The 23,252-nt window shown below is 38.2% G+C and overlaps 1 protein-coding gene across 8 annotated transcripts in view; it reads left to right on the top strand.

Annotated features, from left to right (window-relative positions):
• Nucleotides 1–23,252, top strand: part of MLIP (muscular LMNA interacting protein) — a 104,363-nt gene that overhangs the window by 54,123 nt on the left and 26,988 nt on the right. For 6 of the 8 annotated variants that reach the window (XM_040057897.2, XM_040057896.2, XM_040057894.2 and 3 more), the window contains 6 exons: nucleotides 5,196–5,267; nucleotides 13,718–13,783; nucleotides 13,880–13,963; nucleotides 14,059–14,118; nucleotides 15,809–15,853; nucleotides 18,370–18,414. In XM_040057897.2, the coding sequence (XP_039913831.1) occupies nucleotides 5,196–5,267; nucleotides 13,718–13,783; nucleotides 13,880–13,963; nucleotides 14,059–14,118; nucleotides 15,809–15,853; nucleotides 18,370–18,414 (372 nt within the window). The remainder of the gene's footprint in view (nucleotides 1–5,195; nucleotides 5,268–13,717; nucleotides 13,784–13,879; nucleotides 13,964–14,058; nucleotides 14,119–15,808; nucleotides 15,854–18,369; nucleotides 18,415–23,252) is intronic. The other 2 variants (XM_040057898.2, XM_040057893.2) reach the window with 2 other exon arrangements.

Raw genomic sequence — 23,252 nt, 5'->3', positions numbered from 1 at the left:
GGCTCTGATGTACATTTGGTGCGCATTATTTGTGAAGCTTGCCTGCGTCAAAAATCAACCATGAAGCATGTTCTATTCACCGTATTCTAAAGTAAATCCATATGTGTTCCCAGGGAAAGCTGTAGAAGTGTGCAGGGCTAAGCAAGAAGCAGTTTAATCTGATTGATATGAACTAACTGTTCCATTGATAAGTGATTCCTAAGCGCCCCATCCCGCCTGTCCTCACTTTCCAGGAGGCTTACCTCATACCAGACACCTTGGGACTAACCCAGAGGTGACAATGAGCTCAGCCTGAGCAAAGGCCTTGTGGCCAAGGGCCAGCAGGGGAAGACGAGGACAGTCTCCTGCGTCTTCCTTTTCTTTTGAACTCCTCTTATCTTGTTGCGCTAAACAGAGGATAAGGGGGAAAGAAAAGCTGAGCTTCCTACAGCCCGAACTACTGCAAATACAAAAGTCTCACACCTGGCAGATCAGCCATGCTCCTGCTGTTTGTCATCCACCCAAAGGCGGGAGAGCCACTGCAGAGTGAGAATAAGCAATGATGGCAATTGCTGCAGGAGGGCTCGGGAACCAGTCACACTGTAGATTTAAAAGGGAAGGGAAGGGAAGGGAAGGGAAGGGAAGGGAAGGGAAGGGAAGGGAAGGGAAGGGAAGGGAAGGGAAGGGAAGGGAAGGGAAGGGAAGGGAAGGGAAGGGAAGGGAAGGGAAGGGAAGGGAAGGGAAGGGAAGGATATCCAAAAACATGCAGCAGGTAGGTGAAAACAAGAGGAACTGCTATGTTAAAAGGAGGAGTAAGTTGCAGGAGGCACCAGAAATACAGGAGGCTTTCCAACCTCTTTTGTCTTTGCACTCTGTGCTTCCCTTGTACTGTGTTCCCTTCCTCTAATTCGTATCTGACCTCTGTCCATGACACAAAGTCTGTCATAGTTTATTGATTTATTTGCTCACAGCACAAAATTACAGCCTGCTCTGCCAGATCAAGTTGTGTCAGTTTTGCTCCTAGCAGCTTGGCCATGGCAGGGGTGACTTAAGAATGTTAATTGGAAATGAGAGGTTAAAATCAGCACAAAGTAGCAATTGTCATGGATGGTTCTTTTAAAATCCAAACAAGCCAAGAGGAACCATTGTGCCTAGCAGGGCTGTACAGTGTTGTTACACCCTGTCAGTATTGGTTAATGAAAAAAAAGTTCTATGAAATTGTAGAAATTCCAAGAAAAATGCCCATGAGACCAAACTGTAACGTATGACCAAGCCTGCAGACTGTAAAACAGTCGCAGTTCCTGCTAGCTGGTGCATTGAGCACTGTGATGTCTCTGGCAGTAAGGATATTCTCTGCTTGGTACAGAGCTATTGCCTGGGTTTGTATTTGCTGAGGTTATTATACTCCTGTCTTTCCTACTGTCCCTTTTCCTATTAATTCTGCTTTATCATGCAATATAGTGGCACTTTTGAAACTGCTCCACCATCCCATGGAGACTGGGAGAGTGTCCACAGTATAACAGACTTGGACTATTAGTCCAGTCTAATTTTTAATCATGTAGAGAAAGCTGACTCAGCTGGAGTTGTGGAAGACCTAAAATATCTATAGCTGATGCAGCTGGGTGTTCAGTGCAGGAAAGGTCCCTTATGGCTTTAAAATATGAGTCTGAGACTTTGTCTAGTATTAATAATACTGTCCATTCAACCTCTCTCCTGCTCTCACTTATTTCCATCCCTAGATTATGGTATAGCTGAATGAACTTTGCTGACCTGTTAATGGTAGCAGGCTATTCTGTGACAGTCCAGCCTCAAATCTCAGTATATTTCCGGAGGAAAAAAAGAGACGTTTTGAGGAGAGGCAAGTTTAATATCCTAAATAGCATTTAGGTCTCTTTAGTACTAATCAGCTCCACTTTAGACAAAAAGCAGATTGCTTCATCTGACAACAGCTGACACATGACAAAATCTTTTCCTGTATGAATGTGCTAAGTGAACATCGAGGGGAAAAAGACAGCCTCTAGAAGTGCTTGCCTTTGGTGTGTATATTTTGGCATGTGTAATTTTTCAGCCTTAATGTTACTTCAACAGTCGTTGCAGCAACACTAAGACACACATTAAACCTGCATCTATTAAACCAGAATTTGAAAATGCACCAATTAATGCAAATCAAAGGGTAACCTATTAATTTGTTTAACTGCTTGTATATGTATATATAAGCATGTGCTTTCCCTTGGTTTATATTTGTTAATGATTTAAAAATGGGAATGTTTTGCAAAGTGAATATAAACATAAATCTACAGATCAGTGTGAAGTGTCAACTTTGAGTGACCAGAGGAAAGAAAAGCCCTCTCCCTAGACTTTGTAGATACTTTAATAGTAACCTCATGGACCTAATATAGCAAAATGGGCAGTGAGACAGAGTAGGGACAGATAAAATCTGCAGAAACAGTAGTTAGAACAACAACTTCTAGTTTTCTGGTTTGAAAAAACTTTGTAGTGGTTTCATGGGGTGTCATTCTTCTGTATTCTTTGACTTTTCCTATTTGCATGTAGCTCAGGAATGCATGTAGATCTACCCCAAACATACTTTAGCAACATGAAGTTCCAACACAGCTACAAAACTTGCCATAAAGCAGGAAAGATTATTCATGAGGAGCTCTATGCTATGATGCTTGGTCATTGATTTTAAGCCTTTATAGCACATGTCTAGCACATTTTGCAGTGCCCCGTGGGTGTCTTAGGTGATCATCGAACAAAAAAAAACAAGACATTTTTCCCCACACCCCCCAGACTGACATTTGCCCAAGCTCTGACGTTGGAATTGGTTTGCTTCTGGCTGTGCCGTGGTGCAGACCAGCAGACCTAACTGTCCATGGCTGTTTAAAATTGCTGCTAGATTTCTAGGAAGTGGATTAGTAAGTGTATTCAGGCATTGAAAAAATAATTTTACAAAACATGAAATAATGTGTAAAGAAACATATTCATATAGATGAGAAACTGAATTAGGCTTTCCACTCATCTAGACCTGCCAAAAAGCATGTTGCTCTCAGGTTCTACAGCATTTGGAAGTCATGAAGAACACGAAAGCAGTATACAGACTTTAAATTTTAACAGTCTGTTATGTCTTTGTTTAGTTCATATAATAGTACAACTAACCTCAAAGTGATCATAGTTCTCTTTTCATATGGGATGCACATTTCATCATATATAAAAGTCTATGCACTAGTGAAGATGTTGTATTTCTCATGTTCAATTATACAATTTTAGATGGATATCAATTATAATCAAACAAGGATACATTTTGTGAATATGCCTATTTTCATATTTGGAATTTGGTCTTCCATCTCAGTGATTAGTATTTTACTTTTAGTTTAAAATAACTAAACGTAAGTTTAGTTATGCATAACTAAACTTATGCATATAGTTTTTGTATATGCATAAATATATCTATAGATCTATGCAGTGTTGCTGTCTAAACGTTCAAAGGGCAGGATTCAACTCACATGACTTTTGACATTTGAAAGTTACATATCCAAGCACAATTTAGTCAATTCTATTACAGCTAGTTGAGAGAATATGGTGTATTTAGAAGATGATTTTACTTTACCTTTCTATTTGCCTACTTTGGGAAGAGACTAATTCTGTAGAAAAATTATAATTATAAAAAATTATAAAAAACATTAGTGTTGACTGAAGAAACTGAGTAGTAGACATCCAAGTTAGAATCACTTAATCTCATATGAATTACTATCCCATGCTTTAAAGCTCCACCCACCAAAAATTAGAAAAAAGTTTAGTTCCAGCATTTGAATTCATCTGCTTCGTCAAGCTGTTCATTCAGTATGATTACTGTGATTACTGGCTTCTTGAATGACTCATTCTCCAGTTTCCAATTAAGAATGAATGAAATCAAAGGCACACAATATTTATGTATAGAAAGAATCAAAACGTTGTGCTATATGCTATTTCAAGACAGGTGTGTGGATAAATTTCTTATCTGAGTTAAAACTTTGCCTACTCTGCTGTCATCAAGACCTTTAGTAGATATAAAGAAAATAAAAAGTAAACAGTGACCCAAAGTGCAACATGCTCTTTCAGACTATTATCTCATAATCATCAGTACTTACTCTTGCAGGTAATGGTACATTAAAAAACCTGACCTGATTAACACATAGCTTTATTTCTGGCTGTCACAAAAATAATCAATCACTAACTAAAAAGTCTATTGTTGTGTGAATTTATGACTTTTTGTCAGTGTTGCCTAAAAAGGAACAATGTAGCAAATACTACTACTACTACTACTACTACTACTGCTACTGCTACTACTAATTCTATAAGTCATGTGATTAAGAATCTTACCTCTTGAACTCCTATAAGTATAGAAGAATCTCATCAATCTCTTAAAAATTACTGAATTCAGCCTCTATATTTGCAAAGAAAATGTAAAAAAATATGGTTTGTATATATTTAAAAATAATTGGGCAAACTAATAGAGTCTAAAATATAAATTATTTGAAAATAATAACTTTTAAGATTGATCATTGAATTTTCATATCCAAACCCCTACATTTTGTGTGGTTTAGATAGCCAGTTCTGTTAGCTTTGTTAGAGTGTGAAAGTTCCTATAGTTATTTTGTTTGGGTGGTAGAGTTATTTATTTATACAAGCTGCATGAAGATTTAGATGATCTATCCATTCAAAGAGGTTATTCAGGATTTAAGGATCATATTCAGTCTCATGAGAGCCAATCACAGAAATCTCTCTGATTTCATGGTTCAGGATCACACCACTCAGCAGCAGCTGTTGAGGTGGATGTACTGACAGAAGTAGTTGTGCATTTTCATATCAAATCACAAGAAAACTTGGAAAAAACTTACAGTCTCCCCTGATATTCATTAAAGGGTAGTAGAAGCAGAAAATGGTTAAACTTACTTTGGAAGCTATAAGGTAGAGGGGATTTGCTTTGTCCTACTTCATTCCTAAGACCAAAACATGTACATTACCAGACTTTAAAACCTTAAGAGAAACACTAGATTTTTTAAAAGAAGTCGTTTTTCTAGGAAATACATAAGCATTGTTTTGTTGCAACATGTCTGCAAGATGATTGTAATTGTCTTTCATTCTGTCGTACCTTTCCCCTCTCTTCCCTCTCTCTCTCTCACTCTCTCTTCTACCCTGTTTTACTTCTCTTCCTGCTTTCTGGTTTACCCTTTTAGCAGTACAAGATCAAGACAAGCTACAAGGCATTTGCAGCAATCCCTACAAACACATTGCTTATGGAACAGAAGGTTAGTGTTTGCTCAAAGACATGGGCATTGTGTTGTATATTTGGGACCATTCAACTTCGTGTACAAATTCTGACATTTCTGCAGAATGTAAATACTGGGAACTAACTACTCTGGAATATAATTCCAGCCATTTTTCAGGGTCAACCACTTTCACTGAAGATAAAAGACTTCACTAATCTGAATTTCTGAAAATCAATTTCCTATAATAAAATAAAAATCCCAGTGTTCTCAAGGAATTGCCTTTTATGGCAACATCTCAAAAATCTGTTTTGTTACTGGAAAGTGTCTGAAGCGCTGCTATTCTGGGATTTGACAATCAGTAGATCTTGGTCAGTTAATGATTATTGGGCAGCTGTGCTTATACCCATAATTTTAACATCCCAAAATAGGCAATTTTGACCAGCTGTCTTATTAAACTGTGAGAATCATCCTGACGGTTGTTCTGACTGCTGTTAACTTCCGTTCTTCCTGAACGCTGTGAGAGCTACCCAGTGGGCCATTCTCAGTATGTTGTTTGTAGTAACAGTCATTTTCTGTGGGACAGGCAGATAGCTTCCCAGACTTCAGTGCATTGATTTTGTACCAAAGTCACAGTCAATGAAGGCTGGGCTGTATAGTCTTATACAGCCAATTCAACTTGACAAGTCAATTGAAAATTAAAGCTTTTTGTGAAGGGTTCAAAATACCCATGGATACTTATTTTTAAAATATTTTTCCCAAGTTATTTTTGCTCAAAAGAATAGCTAAGTTTAACAAAAATTTTCTCTGATGATCAATGAGCTAAATGTCTTGCATGTTTAAAGACATGTTTAATCATGCTAACATCCATTTTGTAGCTTTATCAGAAAAAGCTTTGTCTTCAAGATGTAGTTGAGGAACTTGGCCTCTGATTAATTTCCTTAAGCATTCCTGACTATGCATCTGAATATTTATTCACATATACAGCTCAGTTGATTTCAGTAGTAGTTTACAAAGCCTGAAGTTATTGGTTAGGGTAAACTTAACTTGATGAATTTGAAGATTATAATTTTTTCCTTGAAATACTACTGATTGTGATCTAGTAATTATCAGTTAAGTGCTATAGAAAAGATTTTTTTTCAGAAAAATAGAGGCATTTCACCATAGTGCCACAATGTCACAACATTCCTTTCTTTTCCAATTTTCTTTTAATCTTGAGTGATTTTTTAATCTTCTGCATAAAACCTGATCCTTCCCTTACTTAAATCTTGAATGCACTAATGAAGGTTATGCTTGCTTTAGCTTGCACTGTGATGCAAGAGAAACGGCCCTGTAAAGGAAAAGAGCTGATGCAGGAGATTCTACACCCCTACAGAATGTATTTTGGGAGGGTTTTGTTTGAGCAGAAAGCCTGCTGTCGGGGGAAAAATTTGGTGGACTCCTGAAGTACCACTTCATTGTTGACTTCACCTAAAGGCACTGTTTGTGCACTCTGACACTGCACCACTCCGCAACCCAAGCCAGGTAGGTGACTCTGAGCAGGGTACTCGCTCTAAGATCACACTCCTGATGTGAACTAGTGGGTTTATGTCAGCTGTCTGATTGTGATTGCACTTTTTCGTAAGAAAATGGATTTCTTTTGATGGTCTTGCTGGTGCTCTCTGAGGCAGTGACTCAACCTGCATGTTACTTATCCCCAATACATAAAACTAATTCAATGTAACGCCAGCATTTGTAGAAAAAGTAATGACTCAAAAGAGTCTGTGTTTAGACAGGCTGTGGTTATCCACCGATTTACGGAAAATCGTAGCCTAGGTGTATCCTTCAGTAGTGAAAGCTGCCAGGTAGTACTAATAAGAAATCAATTCTCTGCCATAGGATTTGCCTTCAGGTGAGACTCTTGATTAAGTAACTTTGTTTCAGCATTGCCTGAGTGCTTGCTTTCTCCCATCTTGGGAATTATGGATAACAATCTCCTATTAGCTGCAGCAGCAGCTAATTGTAGTGTTCCCCAACTAGTCCCGTTGTGGTAGCTGATAAGAGTTTAGAGTATTACTCCTATGAGAAAGCATGAAGTAGTCACATGGCACACTCAGCCCCCATTTTACCAAGCTTTAATGTCCAAGTATTCTCCTCAAAAGTATTGGGTTGGGAACTCATGATGCATTCTAGCTCAATGACAGCAATTATGTTGTTTCCATTTTATGCGAAGTATTTTATACACAGCATTAAAAATAGTGAGATTTAGGACAATAAGATTTTAATTGCAAAAGTGATGTTTTATTAACATTAAAATAATTATTATATGATTAGAAATGCAACATAATTTTAGATACATTTTTTAGCCTAAGGTGCTAAAAAAAGTGTTTTGTTCTGTGATTAAATTAGAAATGCACATTATCAGAAGTCAACTTAGTCCCAGTGTGTGAGTAATTATATTACTTAATTTAAGTAGTCATGAGAAATAAAATTAGTCAGAGTTATGTTGTGGGTAATCTTATTAACAGTTCATCTGCGATATTAATTAGGTCCCATGACAAAAAACATCCATTCATGTACCATGTAAGGTGCAATGATTTGTCCATCTCTAAATTTTCTCTTGGTAATAGCTTTCTTTCTCAAGTTTTCTTTTTTGTTTGTGCAGACACTTTAATTTAAAAGCATTTTTCAACTTCTGTTTATGAAACCATTAGGCTGTCATCGCCTTAATGTTTTTTCTAGAGCGTGTTCCTCTTATCCTCCAGTACTCTTATTCAAAGAGAGTTTGTGCCCATTAGTAGAGAAGAAAAGGCTGATCGGCTATATATGTTTATACTTTGAGAAACCTGGAAGTGGCTTAACCTCATCAAATCTCCTCACTGGCAAACTTCCCAGCTGTTTGAGTTTGCATGAACCTGATGTTTCTCATATCACCTGTTCTGTCCTCACAAAACACACTATCTGGGATATCTCTAGGAAGATCGGGCTGTAACTTCCTTCACAGCCAGAGGAGCAAAGCTTGTTTTTAAGGAACTTACCCTCAGCATGGTCAGGCTCTGTCAGGGAGCATCAAGAGGAGGTTGTTCCGCAGACAGCTGAGATGGCAGCAAGGATGGCAGGACAATGTCCTCTCCAGCAAGCTCACAGCTCCACAGTGCCTGAGCAAGGATGGCAGAAATGCTGGTAATGAGTTGGTGATAACTAGGGTCAGTCAGCAGTGCCATCACAGCCACACAAATGCAGAGCTTTGAGGCAGGTTCACAGGCTGCGATACTGAACTCTTCAGCCCAGCAGATGATAGGATCCACTGGCCAGAAGAAGAAGCTGAGCAATCTTAATATAGGCTTAAGGCAAAAATTTGACAGAAAGAATTAATTAACCATTAGGAAAAATTGCTGGAGACTGAAATAGGCTTTTTATCACAAAAATTGAAATATCAAGACAGGATGATTCTCTGGCTCCTCATATTCCAGATAGTCCTGTGGTTTAAAGACGTCATAGTAGGTGAGCACTGTCATTCCTTCTGGCCTTATTAACACTGAAACCGTGAGTCACCCTTCTGCAGGCACTCACTCTTATGTAGGTTCTACAATTACATCAATGTGGTCACAGTGTAATTCAAAATTCCCTTCTGAATTGGGTATTATTTAAAAAGTAATGTGTCTGTTATATAGTGGTTGTATGTATCAAATACCTACTACAGCATCTTTCAGTCAAAATGGATAGAAGAAGAATATATTTCCAGGGGCTACAGAAAAATTCATAACTTTAAATACCTCATGTTTAGAAAGAAAGGCAATAATTTGTGCAGTTGCAGCGTGATAAAGGACCTTGTTTGTCTGCAATAATAACCAAATGTGCCAATGTAGGAGCAGCCTATGATCTCCTTCTTTCTTTCCAGGGCCTTGAAAATAGTCTCAAAACAAGTCCAACTTCATCTTCAGGATTATCTAAAATTTGAGGTGTAACCCAAAAACCGTTGTAGGCTTTGGATTTACAAACCAAAAAAAAATATTTTCAATAATGCAGCAGCTGGTTCACAGCAAGGTCTATGCAGGGGAATATGGGTTTGCTGTACTTGTCCAGCTACACATCCCCTCAGCATATTGATTGTAGTGATTTTCCCTTGTCCGAGCATCATTTTGTGGAAAAGAAACATGGGGCATCCTGACTTGGTGTTGCAAATATTCTGCTCAGACTTCCCTTGACCTGAACTGGGGATGAAGTGTGGCACACGTGTTACAACCCACGATGATGGAATATGTCATGAGACAAACCTGCTTCACAGCTGAGGCTGATCTCACTCTTACCAAGTCTCCGGAAAAACACTGTGTATGACTGGCTATGGATGGAAGAGGTGCAAATGTTGTTTCATCTGGATTGCATTTATCAACTAATTACAATCAGATAATAATTTCAATTCTAAGTAAATGCAGAAAAAGTAAAAGTCTTTCCATATTTTGCTACACTTATGGGAAAACTCCAAAGACTTGGTAACTGTATCCCATTGCCTACAAAAACAGACTGTAGGCAGTGCAGCATATTCTCCTTGTGGGAGAAAAAAGTACAAAAAAGTATTTTCCTCTGCATGCTGAAGGAAAAAGAGGGTATGTTGAGTTTTGGGTTTTGTTGGGGTTTTTTTTGTTGTTTGTTTGGTTGTTTTGTTTGTTTTTTGTTTTGTTTTGTTTTTTAAACAAAAAGGAAGAAATGCAGCTGAGGAAATATGGCAGCATTCAGATACATTGAGGACCCAGCTTAAAGTTCTTGCCTTTAAGAAACTCTTAGTTACTTTATTATCAAAAATCCATTGGTACAGGAACTGATCATGGCAAATGCAGAGCCAGGTTGCTCCTTGAAATCATACAGCAGGAACCTGGAAGTCAGTTTTTCTCACTCTCAGATGACTGATCTAACTGCTGGACAACTGGCTATTATCAGGCCTGTCAGAACTTTCTGGACCTGAAAAGCATTTCTGACAAGACTTGGTTGAGAATATTTTGATAAAAATAGATTTTAGTTTTCCCCAAATACATCTGGTGTGCACTTATTTTGTGAATTTCTCACATCCAGACTATGACTTCACATCAAAGTGTTTCTCAAGGCTAGAATCAAATACCGCACGGTAAGAAAGAAAGGAAATAATTTGTGTAGTTGTGGGACTAAATAAAAGACCTAAATAAAAGACCTAATTTGTCTGTAATAAAAATCAAATGTGTCAATGTAGGAACAGCCTATGAGCTCATTTTTCATAGGCCTTGCAGTTTTCAGTATTAATTATTTTATAGGACAGAAAATAGTCAGTATAGTTTCAGTAAAATTTTCAGAATAATCCCCTAGAATCTTCAAGAAAGAAGATAAAGGAAACAATGATATGTGAAGTTCCACTATACAGTGGGATTTTTTTGCATGTGCTGAGGCCTTAGGAAAAGATAGTGATGGGAAAATTATGCTCGGTCCAGGGTTTTCACAATATAATAATAAGAAAGCTATGTCAGAGCTAGGTTACAAAATTCATTTTTTCTCTTTCCATTGATATGGCCTATTGGTGGATGAAATTATGTTCTATATTTCTTATATGTTGCCTGGACATGTCAGTCTTCTAATGAAAAACTGGAGAATGTGTTTGGGTGATTTACCAATATCCTTTCAGCTCTGATCCAGTTTTAGCTATCAAAAAGGAAGAAAAAGGAGGGAAGGGTTGTAGTCGTCAGTGATGTCAGTGCCACAAATGCATCACACCCCCAAAATTGCCCTTTTCAAGGAAAATGTAGTGGTTCAGCAACGGTTATTTAATTTAAATTACTTTATATTTTCATTATCTAAATTAAAATGTTCTTTTAAATTGTGGTGTGACTGTTGTTTCATATATAATCAGAAATTTGAATGTCTAAGTAAGAATGTTCCACTTCTAATATTGTTAGACCACCAGCATATGAAGTGAATCTTGAATACTGTTGATAATGCTAATCAGCAGTATGTAGATAGAAATTAATCATAACATTTTTGCATGATAACACCAGTAATTTTGAAAAAAAGTAGTTGTACATTTTTATCTCAAATTTTTTCTATGTGGAAATGTGAAAATTAAAAGAAGGCATGCTGGAATAAAAAAAGAGATATATTTTGAAAAAAACTAAAAACAAGCTAAACAGAATAATTTATCTTTGTAGAGGGGATAGGGATAGTGAAAAATTTAAAAAAAAAAGAAAAAAGAAAGAAAAAAAGAAGAATTAAAGAGGTGTAAGACTGAATGAAATTAGATTAATTTGTTTGAAGATTAAAATTTTCTTTTCCCAAAGGTACAGAGAAGGAGAACACTGCAGCTTTTTCTGCTGTGGCTTGTGCGTGATGGTCGTATCTCAGAGGAACTGTGGTGCTGTGCTCACCTGAATTCCTTAGTTACTGAAGGCTCTGAAACGGAAAGATATTTCAGAACTCAGTTTCTGAAACTTATAGATTCTTAAATTAGCCAGTCTTGATTCTGAACAGAGACTTCTGGATATAATTCCACTGGAAAGATTCCCTCAAATCTTCAGGGCAGTTGTTTCTTACCCTTGATTTTGTTCATCCACCATTCTGGAGAAGTGAATATGAAACAGAACTATGTAGTTTTTTCTTAACTAGTTTTTTCTTTTTCTTAATCCCTTTATATGTTTATTATTTTACTGGTTTCTTGGGGGCTTTGAGAAAGTTAGATATTCCGAACCCATGACTGATTAAAAGTTTTCTTTTTTCCAAACTCAAATTCAAACTCATCATCCCTCTACATCAGGCTGCCTGTCAATCCTGACAGTAATAGGTACTGAAATGACTCTTCTACTTAATTTTATTGCTTATTGAACCAGAGGCATTGTATTTGAGTGCAGTGGGGAGCTCTCTTTGGTTGAGCCCTTCTCTTCAACAGGACCGTCTATCCTTTTGAAACTCTAGCTGGGTGACAATGATAAGATTTCAGCGGTGAGGAGGACTATTTATCTTTTCATGGTCTGTCTTAGGATAAGATTACATTAATTTTTGTATATCAAAGTGAATCACTTTTACTTTTAATGTTTTGAACTATGACTACTCCAAGGCCAACACATTTATCAAGAGATGGAAAGGAAGAAGGAAAAAATGTTTGGAAAGCAACTGCTTTTAATTTTAGTAGAAGACATGGTGTTCCATAAATGTGCGTTTGTGCAAGTTAATTTGTGGGTGGTATTGTAATAATATTAAAAGTAAACTGTCATTAACTTTTCCCTTTAGTGCACAGAGATTTATGCTGGACAAGGAAAGAAGTCAAATGCACTCAGCAAAGTAAAACTCAGAAATAAGTACACTTCTTTTCTTTTTTATTTTTTAAAGATTCTGACATTTCCATCACAGGTCCACATATGTCTCCTGCATTTGGCATCTCTCACACCCAGTTCAGTGGGACCAGTCCATTAATGCAGAATCACACATGCATGAAAAAGGGCTTTTCTGGAATGCTCTTCTTTCCTCTTATACTTAAAAAAACCTCAAACAAGCAAACAAACAAACAAAATTAACAAAATGAAACTTTACAAAACCATAATGTGTTAAACAAAAGAACTCCACAAACCCTGAAGTTCTCTTCCCTGTAGATCAGCTTCAGCAGACACATCAGCAGGCTTCCAGAGTAATTTTTGGTCTCAGCACGGTGTCTGTTTGAAAATCACTTCAAAGCAGAAATGGGAGATGGCAGGGAGAATGTGCTTCACAGATGCTGGATGAAGATGAAAAGGGGACTGAGCAGTGGATTTTGGCTTTTGAGGGTGTTTTGTGACCCTTATAGAGTGAAGGGTTTGGCAAACTGATTTCCACTGTTCTCAAACCTGCTTCAAGTAATGGTATAGGAAAGTGAGTGGTCTAGCCAAATACAAGAAGCTTGTGTTTTGTTTTGGAGAGATTGCATACCTGATTAGTGTGAGCTCACAAATAGAGTATAGAACATATTTTGCTCCATAAATTTCTGATTTCAGGCTAAAACCCAAGAATGGCAAACACTAATTTTGTTGCAAGGTGAAATCACTATCCCCTTTAATCAGGAGACACTTTTTACGGGAAACATCTACTGAAGGAGAAGAAAAGGCCTTCTGTGTGTTTGGGTCCCTGCCTTGTCCACCTGCTCTCTGTGCTCTCTGTTGGCATACAGCAGCCAGCCCCCAACACCTCCGTGGCACACAGAGCACACTCATTGTGTCACATTTACTGTGAAGGAGGGGGCATTGTTGAAGGAGAAGGCAATTTGAACTGGTAGTTTCTGATTTTTCAGAAGTGGAGATGATTCACCCTGCTTGAATACTCTCTGTAAACCCAATATCTACATTCTGAATCAGGTTTTGGTAACCTAAAGAACACCACTAGGCCCATAATTTCTTTTTTTTTTTTTCATTTTTCCATGGTGAGAGAGAAAGTGCCGCCTTTGGAAACAGAGTATTGGAAAAAGTGTATGTTTTCTTGGTTTTCAAAATTTTCAACTCCATGTCACACCAATACCTCTTGAATTCCAGGCATTAGAAGAGCCGACCAAACCTGCTGGTGTTACTGAAGGTGCTGCTTTGGACACTCATTCAGAGGTAGGGATGTTTTTTAGCTTTCAGATTATATATAGATTTCAGATCTACATAAGGCAAAAAGCAAAGTTAAATGAGTGATCCATCTTCCCTTTTCAGATGTGCTCCCCTGCCCAGCTCAGACAACAAACAGAAGAGTTGTGTGCTGTCATTGATCAAGTCCTGCAGGACCCCTTGACTATGGTAACCCATCACCATGTGGCATGAACTTATTCTCTTCCTCTCCTTTTGTCTCTAGTCATTAATATGTCCATTCTCTGTTGAAAATAATTTTCCAGCGCCGGTGTGAGTCTTCTCCAAGTTTTCTGCAGATGAGCACAGAATCAGATGTTGGCAAGGTAGGTGAATAAGCTCACCTCCAGAGCAAGGGCTCTTTTCAAGTAGTTATAAAGGCAGGCAAAATCAGCAGACACTGCTGCAACAGTAAGACCAATGGCAACCCAAAGCTGCAGCTGAGAAATGCAACATCAGAAGAGTTTGGTGGTAAATAAAGCATGGAAAGACAGAACTTTAGCCCTGGAATCAGTCTTTGCTGCAGGACGCTCCCTTGAAGTCAGAAGGGAATATATTATGAAAGAGAAAGAGTGTATTAAGGCTTCAGAGACTGCAAATCTCTCATACCTTGCCTGCCATATGGCAGAGTCTCTGGCTTTCTCCCAGACTTCATCCCATCCATGTGTCCTTAACTACAAAGCATCCAATGTTTCTAGCCTTGATGGCTGGAAGCATCTTTCAGAACACAGGGCTTTCTTCAAGTTCACTATTTATTTTCAAATAATGGGAGTATTAAATTAAGTTCTGAAGTTCTGATTTCATTTTAAGTCTCGCCACTCCCAGAAGGAGGATGTCTGTGACATCTCTTTCTCCTGGGTAATGAAGAAGTAGGTAGTGAGAGACAGGGTTAATTTTCTATTTCTGAACTTCTGGTTTCATTAAGTTATACTGATGTGCCTTCTGGGTTCAGAAGGGTGGCTAACCTAGGGAAGGTCTTGTATTCAGTTTGCTCCAGGTAAATTTAAGTTACTTGTTGTAGCTATAGGAAATTAAAAAAGGCAGAAATCCAATGAAAAATGGGAGGAAAGGAATTACTGGCAGATGAACACATCAAAAAGTGAATCCATTCAAAATATCCTGCTGAATGTCCTGTCCACCATGCAAGAATAGGGCACAGGTCCAGCATTTCTCAGTGGCTATATTGAATATACAATTCAAATTTAATTTTTGTTTTTGAAATTACTTCTGTCAATCAGCATGCAGTGGTGACTTGGACTCCAAGAGGCTGAAAGACAGAAATGTGATAGCAGGAGAAGCATGGGCAGACAGTGTTACTAAGTGTATTTTCCAATGCCTGAAGAGTCTGGAGTGGTGAAAATGCTGTTATCAAGCTTAGTTAGAGCATCCAAAAACCACTCCCTTGGACAACTGCGAATGGAAAACATATTTTAGCAGTCATGAAATCAAGTGAAGGGGGACAAAAGGTGACCTTAACAGGGTGTAGTATAGGGAACAAACTAAAAGTGGTGAGGATCTCAGAATAATGTCAAAAACTGCTTAACAGAGGGTAAAAGTAGATCAGACATGGAAGAAAAAGAGAGCTCATAAGTAAATGCCTTAGTATTGTCATGGATTAGTCAAAGAAAATTCTTGCAAATGAAAGAGTGGAGAGGTAATATTTTGTATTTCGTGAGCAAATCTAACTTCAATTTCATTGGGTAATGATACCTATGGCTATCTAATAATAAGCCTTTTGTTATGAGAGTTCTCACAGTAAATGCCATCCTCAATAGAGCAGGATTAGTGTTTTTGAGCAGTAAAATTAAGCAGTATTTTCTATAATAAACATACAAGCAAAACTTAAATATGCGTTAGTCTCATGTATGGTGTGAATCTTTCTGGAAAACATAAGTTTTCCTGAATTTGAGCGATTAATAAATTCTCAGAATGTTGAAAATCTCTTTGAGTTACTGCTCAGAGTAACTCAATGTATGTATTGTATGTATGTATTGTATCTATTTGTTTCTTTACAAGACATCAACAACACTGCAGAGGGCAGCTGGGCGTGAAACCAGATATGTAAGTACTTTTACAACTGCTCTATATTTTGCATGCAAAAATGCTTACTTTGTCTGCTCCTAAACAATCCTGGGTGAGTCTGAACAAGCATCTAGTTGTGATATCAAATGTTGGCTAGCACAGACAAGCACATATACTGGCATTTGAGACTTGAGGTGTCTTCCCACTGTAGTAAACCCATCCTGGCTGGAGTCTCTTCACTGCTGTGTTTGTTGATAATTTTACCAGTGTGAATATGACGTTAAAATTAATTTCCTCACACACTTTATTGTTGTTTCCTTCAAGCCTGGGGCAAGAGTTCAGCTGTTTGGTAAACAGGCAGTTTGTTATGGGTGCTGAAGGGTGCATTTCTTTGGACTCAGCCTGCACTGTAGAGGAGTTGCTTTGGTAGGAGTCCTGTAGTCCTTGCTCATCATTCAGAATCTGGGATTGATCCAAACTTTGCTTTCCAAGATACAGAGCTGGCTGAAAATCCACAGTTTTGATGAATTGAAGCTGTTTTGTCACATGCACACACACATTCCAACATATGATGAAAATATCTGTATTGAGTAATTTGTTCAGTTACTGAAACATTAAACTCAATTAACATTTTAACTCTCTCTAGCATACACATTTACTGCAGGTTCCATATTTTACTTGCAGCTCATTTAGTCATATGGTGAGAAATCTCAGCTTACTCTTCATCATTCAGCATTTCTATTGAACCTCAAATCTGGCAAAGCAACAGAGGTCTCCCAGTTTTATGCCAGCACAATGCTTGACTGATCAATTCAATTTTGCTTCTTGAATGTGGCAGTGTGCATATTTTATTTCATACTGTGATTTTTGCTTGACAGATTGTGCTGGCTCATACTAATTAGGAAGAATATCAGAGGAGAGCTTTTTAATGAAATAAAAGAGTGTACTTCAGAGGTAGTCTTTGAGAACAGAGTGTATTTAATAACACTTCAGTGCAAATCTCCAGCTCCCAAAACTGGAAGATGGACATATACCATAAATTCAGGCATCCAGCTTAGGGAAGCCTAGGGATGGCACAGAAAATCAGGAAAATCACCCTGAAAAATGTGTTTGTTTGTTTGTTTGTTTTTTCATTGCCACCAGAACATTCTAGATGAATGAATATTTAAATCAATATTTAAAAATATGTTTGGGAATAACACAGAAGCTTATTGGAAGGCTAAGCTTTCCTATAAGTTGTACAGGTGTGTTGAATTTTTTGTGTGTCAGGAGACAGACTGGGGTCCACAGGCTGGGCTTTGGTGCCTGAACTTGATGGGTCCAGGCTGACCTGTACTCTGCCATTGCTGTACTCTGCAGCAGAGTCTCCTGAGGGATGTATCAGGTGTCTATAATAGCATAGGTGCATCACAGCTCTTTCTTCCTCTCTTGTTCTGCTTCCTTATAGGATATAAAAAGGCTGTTTCTGCCCCAGTTAATAATCTAGGCTGTGGTTTGTCCTCTGGCCATTAGAGAAAGGGCACACAGAAGTGGTTATCTTCTTTTTGTATTTACAGTATCTAATATTGAGATGCTTGTCAAAATGTTGCTTTGAGGGCATTTTTGGTTAAAAGAGGAGTTTAAATTTGTTTATGAGTAATGCTAAAGCACTATTTATAACCACCACATATAAAGGTATATATATGCATACATGGTAGTATTGCTAATTACTTCAATAGGTTATATAGAGTAGTGGATTATAGAAGTATGTCAAAATAGCCTGCCGTTTAAAAATTAAAATGTTATAGATTTGCTTTGGCCTCAGCTACCTTTTATCTTCCTATGAACTTCAGAACCTTTTAAGGATGTAAATGATTGTATAAACAACAAGGGAGTGTATTAAAAGTTTGAAAACTAGCTTCATTTTATAACAGCTGACAACTAAATACTACGGTTATAATTTAACAACTTTTAAAATGGTATTGTCTTTGATACAATTCCATTCACCATTTAATAATAATGCATCTCTGTTTTCTTTAGGGATGATACCACTGATTTTTAATAACAATACAAGGATTCTCTAGATAGGAATTTCTCATGATTAAATGGAAAATTGAATATTAAAAATGAATGTCCATATTATTGACATATATACTTAAATAGGATTGTTCTGGTTCTCCTACTGTAAAATGAGGAAAGGTCAAGAAGGTACTTAACCCACTACTATTCATAATGTTAATAACATTGATGCTGCAAATTAACAGAAAATGGCAGGCTTAGAAAAATAAAATTTAAATTTTAAGGTTCGATCAAAATGAAAAAGGGAGATCTTGATGCACTTAGAAAAAAGAACCCCTAAAATCTTAACAGGCATTTGATTATATCTGGAAATAAACTGGAAATGAGAAAGTTTTATATTCTCATTCTTAATTTATGTGTATTTCTCATACCACTGCATCAGTGGGAAAATCTTCAGTAGCTAAGCTAAGCCTAGTGCTGTACCTGGATTTTTTTCTGTTATCAATATAATCACAAAGTTTTGCATGTAATACTGTATATATTCATCTTTTTTGCAGGCCAACCTTTACAAGTCAGTGCCTATAGTAACTGAGAGTCAGCTGGTATGTATAGCACAGCTGTGATACACTGTTTTTCAAAATTTGCACCAGCACAAAATTTTATTAATTATTTGCTTTCTCGGTCCTTTGGAAAAAACTCCATTCAATATCTTTTCACAAAACTGTGTTGCTTCTACAGAGCTGTATTGGGTTTTTTTCTGCACTGAATACACACGTGTTTTAAGTAGCTATAAATCCTGACACTACTTGTAAACCCATGGGCCAAATGCCAAACTACTGAGTCATGCTGAATTTTGAGGTGTATGACAGCAGTAGAGTCAGCTGCTGGTTCTTGGACTCTTTTAATATTTCACTTGTACAATTTTTTTTAAATGCAAAAATATTTTATCATCTATTTTCTTCTTACACTCTGTTTTACGACAAAGCTGCTTTACTGAGTAAAAAACAAGGGTAAGATCAAGTAAGAAAGGGAGATTATATATCAGATGTTAATTTTAGCTCTGATCACGATTTCATCTTATTGGAGCCAAAATTTCTGAAGAAGAGTCAGAAAAGAAATCATGGACAAGTGACAGTGACCAGTAATGAATGCTTAGGGAAAAAAAGGAGATGTGGATGAAAATTTTTTCCCTTAAAAATATTCCAACTAATAGAATCTTAGGGACCTCCTGAATCAATTTCTTCTCCTAGCAGTCTTTGACTAGAACTTCTTTCATGATTTTGTCCACTTACTTTTTGAATTTTGTTATATTTTGGTCTTTATAACATTCTCTAGCAATAGGCTTTACTTTTGAATTATGCATGGTGCAAAATAGCACTTTTGACTTCCTTTGTTTTCAGTCTATGACTTCACCACAGTTCTTGCACTAAAATAGCAAATAATTTTTCTTTCTTAATTTTCTAAATAACATCAATTTTTTTTCTAGGTATTAACAATAATATCTATACCTAACACTGCCAGTCATCTCTGTTTCATGAAGAAAACTAAAAATTACTTGGTCACTCTTTAAAAAGTATGGATGCTGTCCCATATCACTGATGATCCCTCTTGCCCTTTTCTGTATCTTTTTCAGGTTTTTGTTTTTGAGATTGGGAGACTAAAACCATAAACTGATCTTTTATATCTCTAAATGCAGAATGTTCTATTTACATAAGGATGTGAGAATGTCCCTTATTGCAATTTCTATTCCTTTCTTAATAATTTATATTCCTTTATTTAGTTCTTCTTACTTGTATTGAGCAGCAAACCAATTTTTGCACAGAACAGTAAACAATAAAGTCAGGAGATATTTCCTGAGTAGTGAGAGCTGGCTTCTCAGCTAATTACTTCATTGGTGCATGAGCATGAGCAAATTTAGGATGTAGTTTAGTTTTTTTCTGTGAAATGTTTCAAAGCTGAATTCAGTTATGTTTCACCTACCTTTTATCATTCACTCATTCAGTATTTTAAGACCTCTCTGTAAATCTTTGTGTCAATATTTTTAGTCCCCTAATTAGTATTACCAGCAAACTTTGCCACCTTACCAGACATTATTTTCTATCTGACCTGCATCCCCAATACAAAGCCCGGATTCCCAAGCAGATCTCTGTGACTTGTTCTGCCCTGCTGCTGTGGACAGGAACACCTTTAACTAGACCATGTTGCTCAGAGCTTCATCCAACGTGACCAGGGCTGGGGCATCCACAACTTCTCTGGGCAACCTGTTCCGGTGCCTCACCACTCTCCCAGTAAATAATTTCTTCCTAATACTTAATCTGAACCTGGGCTCTTTCAGTTTCCAGCAAATCCCCCTTGTTCTGTCACTGATGGAATGGGGTTGCAACTGGACCTGATCCACCAGTTTCAACAAGATCTCAGCGGCAACCAGCGTCATGATAACAGGGCAGAAAATCAGAGGTGCCCATACATCTGCCAGCGTTCAGTCTTCTGACTTTTCAGACAGATATTATGCAAGGCTCATTTTCATTCAAAATGCCTTCTGTTCCTGAGGGAGGGTGGCCCTGTCCATGCTGCCTATAGAGGGGCACCCTGGCCCAGCCTGTGGCTCATTTCTAATCATGTGCTTGCTGACCTGGGCCAAACCCTTACCAGAGAATGCCCTGGCACTGGGTCAGTATCACTGATTCTGTGTCAGCTCTGGAACTAGTGCTTTGGCCCTGTGTAACTCGCTGAAAGTTCTGTACACATACAGTGGCAGCCTTTACCAATTTTTGATGATGTTGTAGGAAGACCAGAAGTTTCCTTGTAAAACTTAGTTTTAGATTGTTTCTCAGCATGTCGGCTGTGACATTTGTCATCAAAGAAATAGTTCAAGTTCTTAGTTTTGGATCAAAGATTTTATGTAACTTGTCAGGGTTCTAATAAAGTGTTTAGAATTCTGGTTGCTGGCTGATATCTGTCACTCTTTTAGTAGAGTCAGACATAAACATATGACTCAGTCAGCACTTGAGTGTATGATGTTGTTTAGAAAATGCTTCCTTAAAAGCATTTTTCTACAGCATGCTTTTGGAAGAGGTTTCTCACAAAAGGACAGTAGCTTATCCTTGATGATTTCAGGTACAAAGGGCTTTTAATTGCATGGTTACATGGTGTGGAGGAGTGCCAGAAGGCCACATGTCCTTTGTCTGCATCATAATGACTTGATAACAACTGTACCTTTCTTTTTAAATTATATTTACCTTTATGTTGAAATCCAGACATTTTACGGATGCTTTTCAGAAATGTTGATAGAAAAATAAGTATCTTTTGATGAGTCCTACAAAGATATTGTCATGAATTATGGACCATAAATTCATTAAATAAGCACTACATCTTTGAAAAGTTGCTCTTTGTAATGAAAATGTTTTTGATGCAGCTTGACAGTTACTACTCTTTAAAAAAAATATCACTGCATGGCTGATTTTTTTTGCTTTCAGTTGAATATTTTTCTTACTTGATGGGACAAATGAAAGGGCCCCAGTCAGTGGGGAGGAAGGAGAATAGAAAACACAAATCTAAGGGAAGATAATTTGCTCCCTGGGCCTTACTCTGCCAGGGTGTGTTGGGCTCCTGCCTTCCTCTGCTGCCTTCACCACAGACCCTGGGCTGTTCTCTGTCCTTTCCCAGGGCAGAGGCAGATCACAAATCACCCTCTGCACCCTCCCTTCCAATGGACATCCCTCTTACCTTGTTCTTGCTGGATGCCTGCAGATCTTGTTTTAAGGAGATCCATGACTCCATTTACACGCTACATCCAACAATCTCAGCTGCATCATTTTTAGCTTACTTTGTTAGTAAGCATCTCTTTTTCCAGACTGACTGATGAAATGTATTGCTTGTATAAATAGACAGCATGGTGTTATTAAGTATACATATTTATTTTATAAATAAATCTAATAGTGAATCTAGTTTCTTTGCATTTTTATACCCGGCTGGATACTGAGGATGGTGAGCTGTGACAACACTTATTTCTCAGTCCCAACTGGGCAAGCTGCCCCTCTGTGCTGCAACCACAGAAGGAGCTCAGCAGCAGTCCTGTTACCTACATAAGTTGTGACAGAAACCACTTATTTTCTGTGGGTTAGTCATAACAGAGGAGAATACAACTGACTCATTTAAAAGTTTAAACTCAATCACAGATCTTTGAAGACTTGACTACTTTTAAAATTCAAGCGAGAAAGTATACTTTTTCTTCCTTTTTTTGGCTCACTGAACATGTCTATTTTAAAATTATCCCTTAGCCTCCATTTAGAGTTTATGCCACAATCCATCTTGTCAGTTTTTACTGTAAGAATTAAAAAAAAAAAACCACAGATATACTAAATTGAGAAGTTAATAGTCAAGTTTTTTGGTTGACTGGCTCCTAACCAAGGAATTTTTTCTCAATTAAATAATCCAATTTGTCTGAAATGATAGGTATCATATATTCATGTTGATCAGATTGTCTAAAATTGTACTTTTCCCACCGAGGTGAGTGGCTCTGGTGCCGGCATGATCTGCGAGGGAGCGCTCCGGAGGGGTGCACAGCGGGGGTCCCGAGACAGGGGAGCATCAGAGGGAGCTGGAGAGAAAAACTGGCTGGCTGGCCAGGCTCAGAGTGGTGGATAGAGTTAAATCTGGCTGGTGGCTGGTCACAAGGGGTGTTCCCCAAGGCTCAGTACTGAAGCCTGTTCTACTTAGTATCTTTACTGATGATCTATATGAGAGGATTTAATGCACCCTCAGCCAGTTTGCCAATTGAGTGTTGATCTTCTGGGCAGGAGGGTTCTGTGCAGAGGGATCTTCACAGGCTGGGTGGATGGGTTGAGGCCAATTGTATGATGTTCAACGAGGCTGAGTTCTGGGTCCTACCATTGGGTCACAACAACCCCATGCAGAGCTACAGGCTGGGGACAGAATGGCTGGAAAGCTGCCCAGTGGTGTGCTGGTCAACAGCAGCTGAACATGAGCCAGAGTAAGCCCAGGTGGCCAAGTGGCATCCTGGCCACTGCAGCAATAGTGTGGCCAGCAGGACCAGGGCAGGGATTGTCCCTCTGTACCCAGCACTGCTGAGGCCACACCTGGAGTGCTGGGACCAGTTCTGGGCCCCTCACTGTGAGAAAGACATTGAGGGGCTGCAGTGAGTGCAGGGAAGGGCAACAGAGCTGGGGAAGGGTGTGGAGCACAAGTCCTGTGAGGAGCAGCTGGGAGAGCTGGGGGTGTTTAGCCTGGAGAAAAGGAGGCTCGGGGGAAACCTTATCGCTCTCTACAGCTGCCTGAGAGGAGGGTGTAACCAGGTTGGAGTCAGCCTCTTCTCTCAGGCAGCCAGCAAGAGGAAATGGCCTCAAGTCGTATCAGGGAAGGTTTATACTGAACATTAAGAAAAAATTCTTCAGGCTGCACAGGGAGTAGTTGAATCACC

Source organism: Hirundo rustica, chromosome 3 (assembly GCF_015227805.2).
Source record: "Hirundo rustica isolate bHirRus1 chromosome 3, bHirRus1.pri.v3, whole genome shotgun sequence".
NCBI lineage: Eukaryota > Metazoa > Chordata > Aves > Passeriformes > Hirundinidae > Hirundo > Hirundo rustica.
This window is presented reverse-complemented; position numbering and strand designations above follow the sequence as displayed.